This window comes from Trachymyrmex septentrionalis, unplaced genomic scaffold, assembly GCF_001594115.1.
Source record: "Trachymyrmex septentrionalis isolate Tsep2-gDNA-1 unplaced genomic scaffold, Tsep1.0 scaffold60, whole genome shotgun sequence".
NCBI classification, from domain to species: Eukaryota; Metazoa; Arthropoda; class Insecta; order Hymenoptera; family Formicidae; genus Trachymyrmex; species Trachymyrmex septentrionalis.
The window spans coordinates 2069265-2081157 of NW_017305779.1; the positions used below are offsets into that span (position 1 = coordinate 2069265).

At 33.3% G+C, this 11893-nt stretch overlaps 1 protein-coding gene across 1 annotated transcript; it reads right to left on the bottom strand.

Moving 5' to 3' along the window:
• Positions 1–72: 72 nt before the first annotated feature.
• Positions 73–4255, bottom strand: LOC108752687 (regulator of nonsense transcripts 2). The gene is made up of 2 exons (XM_018493719.1): positions 4104–4255; positions 73–3889 (listed from the first exon to the last, which is right to left on the bottom strand). The coding sequence occupies exon 2, from the start codon at positions 3876–3878 to the stop codon at positions 405–407; it is 3474 nt and encodes a 1157-aa protein (XP_018349221.1). The 5' UTR covers positions 3879–3889; positions 4104–4255; the 3' UTR covers positions 73–404.
• Positions 4256–11893: the final 7638 nt, after the last annotated feature.

The following is an 11893-nucleotide window of genomic DNA, read 5'->3' on the forward strand; positions in this document are numbered from 1 at the left end:
CATATTGATCGATTTTTAAATATATTTTCAACAATGAAAAATATATTTTTAAAAATATTTTATCAAGGAAATAAATTTTCATAATACACATATATATGTATATATCGAAGTTATTCTGACTTCTTTAATGAGAGGGTTTACTGTATCAGTCTTAGAGATGATTCGTTTAAATGCTAATTTGCTAACTAGCGTCATTTGTACATATAATACATTCGTTCAAATTCTGGTGCGACATATGACGTTCGCCCTCGAAAAAATTCTAAGACATAGTACAAAGTGATAAAACTAATCAAAGTTAGTTAATAATATAGTTGACGAGTTTTAAAATGTAAAGTTCCATTGTCATTTCACAGCATCAACTTTTTAATGAAGTATAACCATTCGATTTTAGTTAGTAATCGAGCTTATCGAATTTTTTTCGGCCCAAAGATGAGATCGGCATCGGGTGCTCCTTTAGGGTGATTATATTTTTGTCGTCGTTCCCTATTCAAGTTTACGGTAACTGGTCTCGTACTCTGATTCATAGTTTCTTGATAATCTTCCTCCTCCTGCCTCTCAGTAATGTTTAAAGTTAGTCTCTTCACGCGCTCTTTCTCCTCTTTTTGTTCCTGTTCGCGATTTCTGAGATTCATAGCCAACTCAGATGACACCGGAACTGCGAGATTCTTGTACTGTTGTTTGTTACCCTTCCTCAGCATCAACACAAAGTCCACTGTGCTATTGTCGGTTGGTCTCTCCTGCAGTTGTTCGTATGTCTTCTTTGTACTCTTCACGTGTAATGGCACGGAGATATCCACCTGTTGTGGCTTTACCGAATCTCGCATGCGATCCTGTATGTTATCTGACACCATTTTATCTAGTGCCGACAGGAAATCATCGTCCTCCGGACAGCTCACCCGTCGTGGTCCGGACGGTAAAGCTGCATTCAGTTCCTCTGTCACGTCTACAATCACGCCTTCAGTGCCACCATCTGCCGATAGACTCTGAGATCGGTCACCCTGAGTATTTTCTTGGGTGCCCATAGTGTCGTCTCGTTCTGCATCGGCTGTCCATTCCTCTTCCGACTGCGCTTCCGAACAATCTTCGGATTCTTCGAAATGCAATTCAGCCATACCTTTAGCGTCCCCGCTACCGTTTCCGGCCAATGCTGCTTCTTCATCGCCTTCCAGGATAACGCCCATGTCGTTTTCGCCTTCGGCAGTAGAATCATCAACTGGAGGATTACCCAAGGTTGGATAGAGGGTGTTGCGCAATTCTTCTACTGCGCATTGTGCTTCCTTGTAATTCTGGAATAATTGCATTTTGGGTCGTAGCATCGTTAATGTGTCACGATACATGTAATCTATCCCAACGGGAAACGGATTCTCAGACGTCCAGATCGGATCTGTATACTTAAACCAAAAGTAGTTTTGGAAGAATACGAGAAAATAATCGAGTTTCTTCTTGCTTGATCCGCCGCTGAAGTACTGGCCACAAGTCTCCAATAATGTGCACACTAGACGAATGCGAAAGAGATGATCAGGCGGATCGAGCACACTTTGCAATGAATGGTCCACGCTGACGCCAAAAGTAATAAGCAAGTACAAAGTACGAAAAATATCGCCGCTCTCTACCATTCGATAGTTGTACAACTCGCCCAAGTACTTGACCATAGCAATGCGTCGTTGATTGAATTTGGGCAGGTTGATCTCCATGCACAGTCGTATGTCTTCGAGTACACCGTCGACCACCTGTGGCCCGATCGTCTCATAATGGGCTACCAAGCCAGCCAACAGGCTTCCCACGCATCGAATATTGGGATATTTAACATTGTAGGCGGCAGTGAGACATTTTATAGCATAGGATGATACGCTTTCGTCCTCCCAGTCAAGTTTGCGCATCCACTTGAGCACCTTGTCAGTATTCGTCTTAGAGAGATCCTGATAAAGTAGTTTTCTAATAAATTCATGTACTGGTGGTCTGTCCTTCTTTGTAACGCCGCCAGTCGATTCGGGTGGATTCACGAAGTAATATGCGTTCTCGATGATTGTGACGTAGCGTGAATCAAGTGCTGTAACTGCTTTTTTGCGCATCATTTGCTCCAGATAGACCTTGGTCCTTTGATGAGAATCCGGCGAACAGAAGAGATATCGGCCGCAAATTTCCAACAAGTTGCAAGCCATTTCAATGTGATGATGCGTAAAATCGTGTAGTAAAACCTTCAGACAGTACAATGCTTCTATTTTGGAGTAAAGTTTGAACTTGACGAGTTCACCGATATAACGGACCACTTTGATCTTCGACTCAATATTGATCTGATCCTTCTTGCGAACATGATATTTAAAATCTTGTTTCAACATCTGACACAAGTCGTTGCCGATCTCTGGCATTACTGGATAAAGAATGGCTGCTAAACGAGAGTAAAAGGGTAATAAATCCTGACGGATTCTAGAAACGCCGAAAAGAGCTTTTACCAGCTTCTTCTTGTTATGCTTTGTGTTGAGATTCATCAGGAAGTTGACTGCGGCATTGTCAATCATTTCGCGATTTACACAGTTTGGCAGATGCGTCAGAAAAGCGTCCAGCAATATCTTGTTACTCGTGTTGGAAATCTGAGGCTCCTCCACTTCTACCTCAAGTGGCTCTTCGACCTTTTCAGTTTCTTCCAATTCATCAAAGACAATTTCCTCATCGAGAGCATCTTCCGTTATTGCTATGTCCGTCTTTGGGATATCTTTCGGAGTGTCTTTCAAATACGAGCCTGGTAAAAAAACAGTCAAATCCGGGAACACCTCATAGAAACGTCTTGTCTCTTCGTCACCCCACATATCCTCCAACATAGCGTTATCTTCTCCCTCATTGATCATCTTCAGTGTTTCCTCCACTTCTGCCTTTATTTCGTTGTCCACTGGAAGCTCCGGCATCGGTTCATCTAGCGTATCGGAAAAGCTCTGCACATTGGTTAATAAACGCTCATAACAAAATTGTACAGCTTCAAGCTTTTCCTTTCGTTCCGAACTCAGTTCTCCCCTAGTCTGCAGTATCTTGCGATTTTGTTTCTCGAATGCCTGCAGTTCCTTGTGCTCCTTCAACATATGCTTGCACAAGGAGTTATAATACTCACGTAACAACAGCTTGACATTCTGCTGCTTGTCCGGTGATAACATTTTACTCTTTGGAATTGAAACGTTCAATTTCTCGGACAGCTCTCGTACTCTTTTAGGTACAAGACCGGCGTAATCTTCGCCACAATGTCGACAAAAACTCAATATTATGCTAGCATTATTATGCTCCTCTTTGTCCATATTAATCAATACAGTTAATATCGAGCCAAGTAGTGGCAAGCCTTGCTTGTGCGTAAATATTCCAGCATTTACCAATTCTGCATAGAATCGCAAATCTACTCTCAACTTACTAGGATTTGTTATCTTGTCGCCGACCTTCAATGACAGTATCCTTTGCCAATTTTCAAAAAAATGAGTGGAAAATTCGGCGTACGTCTGATGGAGAAAACTACATACTCTAATAGCAGGTGCTACGTCAATCATTTTTATTTTAGCATCTACCAGAGCAGTGGCAACTTCGCTCACATATTTGGTCAGGTTTAAAGTCGCCATGTCTTTCAAAACTGTGTCGAGTTGAGCCATGCTAAAGTTCTTCAGTTTCTTGACAAATGTAGTGTTTTTCTTGAGGCTCGAGTCAAGTTTACTGAATGATGCATCTGGGGGCCTTGTAGGATTGAGATTGGCCGCGCGAATCTCTTCCTTCGTGGTGAGTCTCTGTTCTGTTTCTCGCACATACTCAGTCAAAAACTGCCGGTCCTTTTCCGAGATCGCATCCGGTTCTTCCGCGGTAGTCTCTTTCTCAGCCGGTGCTGCTTCGTTCGTGTTTTCGGACATTGTAGAATACTCTACAATGCAAAGAAAATCGTGTGATTACTCTCGTTTTTCCTCGGCAAATGTAATGTCTCAAGTTAAAATGCAATTGAATTAAAAAAAAAAAAACAATTCGTACATTGCGGCACTGGAACAGTTAAGTATTACCCTAGAGATAATTTAGCAAAGAAAGATTTGTGAAGAAACATACAGGTTACTTCATAAATGATATCTTGATTAGATACTTACTTGAAGAAATCACTTGATGAAACTATCCCACTTGTTTACTATCGCGTTCGAAAACTTGGTAAGGTTAGGTACGTTACGCTATGGCAGACGACAATCCGCTCCATTTGCTTCACAAACTATAAACACCTGATAAATGCAACTGCAGTCTCATCATTCCTGTTCTTTCTGATACTGAATCCTGCGCAGTGCACTCACGTGTATAGCCGGTATTCATACTATTCATAGTTGGTTCTTATTTTCCGACTGTCTTAAGAAATGTTTTAAGGTGCCTTTTCATACCAACGCTCGATGCTCATTTTCGATGTCAAATTAAGTCACATGATCAAAATTGACGCTTATAAAACTAGTCACACACACTTTCCGTACCAGTAACAGTAATATTTTCGACCAATTGCGTTGCTTGATTGTTACGGTTATGCTTACGGACAACCAAATCGAGCAACGCGATTAGTCGAAAACCTACGTTACGTTTATGATTACTGTTACGGAAAGTGTATGCGTGTGCGTGCGTGCGTGCGTGTATGTGAGACTAGTTTTATCCATCAATTTTGATCGTAACGTAATTTATTTTGACGCTGAAAATGAGTCGACTGTGTCGAACGTCAGAATGAAAAGGCACCTTTATGATGCTAATGCAGTCCTTTGATTGGTTCATGACATCATAAAACTGTACTTCAGCTAGTCACACACACTTTTCGTAAGTAATCAGAACAAAAAAAAGGAGCCAAAACTTCTTTGTCTTCATTGGTGAAATTTCAATCTTTAATCTTTAATTTCAATCTTCAATGCATAATCTGATTCCGGCCTAATAATAACCAAAACGTAACGTAGGTTTTTGACCAATCGTGTTGTTCGATTTGATTGTCCTAACCGTAATTGTAACAATCAAGCAATGCGATTGGTCGAAAAACGTTACTGTTACTGTTACGGAAACTGTGTGTGTCTAGCTTTAAGGGAAACAAAATCGTTTTGTTTTACCACGATTACATTTGAGGAGAAATCTCTGAATTGGCTTCGCGGATTGCAAAATTTTTTTACAGAATTATAGAACGCATAAAAAGAAATTCCGAAAAACACTGATTTCACGAGAAAATCGGGAAAAAGTTTAAAAATTCACTTTTTCTGATATGTACAACCAGAAAGAAACCTGAGAGAAGACATAAGAGACTTTTTCCTGTAACCGCAAATGCCCTATTGTTCTCTGAAGAAGTGGGTGCGAACTACACAACAATGGTTTGTGTTTATAGTCTGTTCTTACTTTAAGACTGTCTCTTAAGACGATGTCTTAAGACGCTAATACAGCTCTCTGATTGGTTCGTGACTTCTTAAGTCTGTATTAAGACGATCTTGAATATAAGATTTTTTAAATAAATAAAATACAGTAAATTAAAAAATATAAAGAATATATAAAAAGTAATTGAATAAATAAAATTGTTGTCTATAGATAAATTGTTGTCTATAGATAGTTATAATATAGAACAGTGTTTGTTACAGTATAATAAGTATAGATTTATTATTCTTTCTACCTATACATATAGTATATATATATTGTCTATTCTCAAATATTCATTCAGGATTAAATTTTATTTTTAAGTTAGTGCAGAGAAAAGCAATATGTGTACACATATATGTATATTCACACGCAAAAAACTGGAACACTAAATTTTTGCACAAATTTTTAATATTTTCAAACAGCAGTAACTTAGTGAAAAATCATCGTAGCGAAATGTTTAAAAAAGCTTTTTAAAGCGTGAAATCTCTACTTTTTAGATCAATACTTCAAAAATCGATTGTACTGATATTATGTAAAATTACACAAACATAAATGAAGATGCATAAATTCTCAAAATTGTTTACGAAATTTGCGAAGGCGCCAATTAAAAATTGCGCACAAATGGGGTTCACAGCTTTCAAAAGAGTGAATCTTTATCTTTAATTTGATTTTTTTATAGATCTCTGTAAGATAACAAATCTTTTAATGTAGCGCATTTGTCGTACAATTTATTAATCTTATTTTTTTATAAAAGACATTTTACGATTATTAATTTTTGCTATTTATCTCAATGTGCATCGACTTTAGCCTAAGGTTTTATAACTTATCCATATGTAATAACTGAATTTGATACCAGTTAAAGTAGTAACATAATGTAAGATCCAATATACATTTTGTCAATAAATAGAAGAATTTTAATTAAATCAAAATTATTGTAAAATCGCGTTTAAAGTTTTGCGTCACTTAAAGTATTTAATTTTTAAATAATAAATTACACAAAAAATGAATTTATTATAAAAAATTCTAATAATTTAGAAAATACAAAGAGATATATTTATTAATGCACACAAAAAAATATCAATCTATTGCTAAGAAAAGTTACTCAATTTATTTTCTTTCTTTTAAATAACGTTTATTTTTAACAAAGAATATTTTCTTGATAATAATCTTAAAATATACTTATTACAAAATTTTAGAAAAACTCATTATTATCTATTCATAACAAGAATTTATTTTCTTTTAAAGAATATTATAAAATTAATCGAAGAAACGAATTTTTCGTAATGAGCATCGAAATTTTGTTTTAATTTAATAAACTTGATTAAAAAAATATTAAACTTGCCAGGATTCAGAATATATTTTAAATAAATTTAATGCTTCTGATGAAATTACGATAGATTTGCAGATATATGAACTTTTGAAATATATAAAATAAATTATTATTACTTGCATAGAATAATTATTACTTGTGTATTTTTCTGTGTGTGTGTATGCTTGAGGAAAAATTATCCTTTTCGGATCTTGCATTATTCATATGAATTTTTCTCCGCATGCTTTGATATTCCGCAACAAATCGTTAAAAGTATGTATATAGGCTTTGAATTTTATCGGATAGTAATCGATTTAATAATTTTTAATTTATTTTTAAATTAAAGTTTTATTCCTTATATATAGTAATGTTTATATTAAGAAATTTATTCTAGTTTCATATTATTCGAGACTTTTGAAATCAAAACGTTGTTGACTTAAAGATTTTTAAAATTTAGATTTATTTTTATTCGAATACTTATATTTTTAATTTTGAATAAACATTTATTATTATTATTATTATTATTGTTGTTGTTGTTGTTATTGATAATTGTTCATATTAATATTTAGTTAATTTCATTAATATAATAGCTTTTTTGTGACACGTTCGTGTTTCGCGCATCATACAAAAGCATACTGCGTAAAATTTTATGCTTATTGCTGGCAATATTAGTCGGCAGCAAAAAAGAGTATTTTTCTTTATTGTCGATTTCTGGCATATGAAGCCAGAATATTGATCAGGAGTAACGGTGAGTTAATCTAGCCAGAAGTAAAAAGAGGATCCGTACGAAGTAGATTAGTGTGTAACATCATATAATGTAGATAGGAACACACGCGTGGAGATAGGATACGCGAATAGATGCAAATACGGGTAGTTAGGGACAATAAGTATGGATATATAGGTAGGGATAAACATAATCATTTTTATTTAAAAAATTAAATTATAACAAATAAAATGACATTTAAATAAATTAAATGATTTTGCAATCGGCTAATTAAATTTTATTTTAAAAATAAAAAAATGAGTATAATAAAACTAAAAGATACTACATAATATATCTAACTAGTAAACTGTGTGACTTCTTAAAATCTTAATTTTATCGTATTTTGTATTTTGAAATATGATGCTAATTAATAATACTAATTTTAACAATAAAATTGGATTAATCAGTTTTATAGCTTTTAATTTTCTCATCAGAGTTTAGGTATAATTTGTATATATAATTATATATATAAATTGTATATACTGTGAATTATAATGTGTCAGTATGTTTAGATATAAAACTTGCATCATTAATTTCCAAAATATTAAAACTTATAATATCGACTTATTAGATTGAATAACTTACGTGACTTTGTACAATGTTTTAACATTGGGAATAAGGATGTAATGATTTACTTTTTTGTTAAAAAGCAGCCAAACTTCGTCAAACTTGCTTCTCTAGGAGCCATAGTATGCATTTGACAACTCTCCCTTATACTTTAATGTCTATTATCTATATGTATATGTATAATTATATTATTATATATATATAAAAAATTTTCTTCGGAACAATTTTCTAAGCTACTTTTCAAGCATAATTTTAGAATATATCTCTGGAATATATTTTTAAGATATAAAATGATACATAATTTTTATTTTTATTTCATATAGTACAATTTATACAAAAATAATCAATTTGAATACTCTGAATCAAAATAAGCGTTGATATTTGATATTTAGGCAATATTATTTCTGGTTCAAGAAATTATTGCATAGGGTTACAAAAAAGCCCGTTAAAAAAAATCCGCGATTGAAATTTTATTTTTAATATACGTTTAAAATAAATTTTTAAAGAAGAAATCCCACCCTGTTCCCTTTGTTGATATTATTAATTTTTTTTTCAGCATCTGAGTGATTGGACAAATATCATCAGTTCATTCTGCAGTTTGTTTCTATTCACAACATTTTGATAGTTTTTGATAGCAACTATTTCGAGAGAGTATAAATGCATTAACTGCAAGGAACTGAAATATTATATATTCACACATATTTTGCAAACAAAACTGGTAAATTTCTTACACATAGTAAATAATGTGCCAATAACACATAAATCATCTGTATGTAAGTATTTTTAATATAACTAATCGTCTTTAGAATCCCTTTAAGAAATGTTCTTAAGACGCAGAACATCTTCCGTCTTTAGAACGTCCTTTGAAGATCCATACTAGAAAGCCTATAGAAAAGGGGACCACTACGATTATAATCTGTAGGGATGATGGAAAGCCGTCTATAGATTAATTCGTTTTTGCTTACTTAAAAATCTACTTTCTTACTTCAAACAGAATATACTATAGTTAGTTTCTGTGACAAAAACGGGATAATTTGTATTAAAAAAACATTATTATTTCTATATACCACATAATTAATACACAATAGCCGAATAAATCGGATATTATGTTACAATTAAATAAATAATAAAAAACTTTAATTATACATCCGTAGAATGTATGAAAATTATTAAAAATACGTATTTGGACAGAAAAGTTAAGCGAGAAAGTCGAGTTTCTCCGTTTCTCGGCGTCAGAAACTTCGTATAAATCGGCAGAATTATTAAGAGCGTAAGAAGTTATCAGAGATATTCTAAACGACGGCGTTTGCCCATTTTGTCGCCGCGTAGCATCGCGGTCATTGGTCAATGGGCGGGAGCTTCTTGCCACGTGTAAGGGGAACCTGTTAGAGCTCTTATTGGTTTACGCTGGAAGCTATCAGTGTATGTGAGGTGGGGCATAGTAAGTGGGGTTCTGCTGTTACGGCGATTTACGATCTCCTCGCTCGACATGCTTTCCTAATATCGGCGCGATTTGAACTTCTAACGAAACGTGTTTGTCAGTTCACATTGCCATCTACTTCCTCTTCGTCTAATCGTACTTTTCTAATTACTTTGACTTGTTTTCTGATCATTATTAAGGCTCATGTCGACCTTCGTTCGTCGAAATAAAATCTTCTTACAACTAACTGTAGCCTTTTAATAAATTTTTGGGAAATCTTAAATGATGCATATTTCAATCGTTGCGTTATATCTATTGTCTCATTATACGTACTATATTTCAATATTATAATTAGATTTTACTTATATTTTTTAATAACTGTTGCGCACATTAGAACAACAACGAGATAGCCGTTTTATTTTCTGTAATACATTTGTCTTTCAGAAATTTATTATTTGATTATTTTTAGTTATTTCTCTACCTTTTTTAAAAAGGTAAAAAAAAGCGCTAAGAAAACGTGCTTCTCGAATAAAAGCTAATAATAGCGCTTTCTCTTGGTTGCACTATCGTCCATTAGTGCAACACTCAGACAGTGTACCGTGTTTCCATGGCTCTGCCGTACGAAACCAGCATTAAAACTATAGAAGAAAGATGTAACACAGGCTAAAAGCTAAACCGGCATTAAAACTGTAGGAGAAAGATGTAACACAGGCTAGAAACCCTAATATAAGAAGGAGAGGTAAATTTCTGGATCTAAAGTATGACATTTTGCATTATATAATATTTGTCGCAAATACATTTCAAAAAGAAATGTGAAAAAGAGAGATACAAGGCATGGCTACTTGCTTGTACGAGCCTAAGAGAATAGGGCTGTTCTTTTTGGCTGAACTATTGTACCAGTTTTTGCACTTTTGCACTTTCTTCCTCTTCTTTCCTCGTGAAGAAAAAAGTAGCCTATTCATAGGAGAATATTAAAATTGTATAATGCAAACATATTATTTTACTTATTTGGTAATATGCGTTAATATTTCGACAATTAAATATTCGACGCGCAATCTTAAGGTTTGTTTGACGCGGGCAGACGGGATGGCGCATCCAACTTAAGTTTGCAGTCACCGTGCAATCATTCCATTACCGAAGCCCGTGCAGATAAGGGTCGCGTGCCGCTCTTCTTAATATTTCTTTTTGAAATGTATTTGCGACAAATACTAGAAAATAGAAAACGTCGTATTTTAGATTCCAAAAATTTATTACATTAAATAAGAAATAAGTCAGAAGTTTTAAACAATAAATTCTAAGTAACTGCTTTACTTGTTTCATTCAAAACATATATATATACATATTATAAATAAAATTATTTTAAATATGACCGATACCTGACTGATACAACTTACCATATTTAAAATAGAAAGTATAAAATAAGTTATTAAGTTCCGAAAACTTATTTAAAATATAATTAAGAAATAAGTCAGAAGAATCAAGTTATTTCAAATAATAAATTCTATAGATAGCTCTTTTATATAATATTTTTTAAATTAAAAATATATATTTTAAATAATTTAATTTTTTAAATATGACTGAGTCCTGTATATCAGAATATTCATAATTTAATTTTATATTACATAAAACAAAATAAAATCTAATCAATATTTCATTAACTAATGAAATAACTTATCATAACGATTAATTTATATCGTGAAACATTAAAGAACAAATTTATTTTACAATTTATTTTATAATTTCAAATATTTTACATCAAATAATGCATTAAAAAAAGGCAAGAAGTAAAAAGTGATTTATACTAGTACGATTTTTTTTTACAAAATTGTTCATGTAAAGTGTTTCCGACATCCCAATTATATCTAAATTTTTAATATCTCCCTGATGACTTACAATAAAGATTAATAATAATCAAAAGTAATAAAAAGCCACAATGCGTCAATTTTTGTTAAAAATATTACGTACATTGCTGGTTATTACGTACATTCCGTGTAATACAACGTTATTACAAATTAATAATCGCTTATTATAACATAATTGAAATATTTAAAACTTGATAGATATTTATGAGCTATATATGTGCATAACGTATCTATTAGTTTTATAGACATGTACATATGTTTAAAACTTTATAATACTTCATATTTATTCAAAATTGTGTTTTTAATGTTACCATCCGAGTTTGATTATCAATAGAGATGATAACTACATGATAACTGCATGATTACTGCATGATAACTCATGCATGTCGGTAATTTCATATACCCGCATATGATATCACAGCACGATTGACCAGCGAGAAGAGGGCGGCGCTGCAAGATGTCGCTAGGCGTGACGAAGTTCCCGCTTCAAAGGCGCCATTTGCATTCGAATGTAACAATGGTGAGCGTCTTTTCGATGAGTGTCGTATCAGTTTCCGTCGTATCGGTTCTCTAAATCGCGAACGCTGTAATTGTGT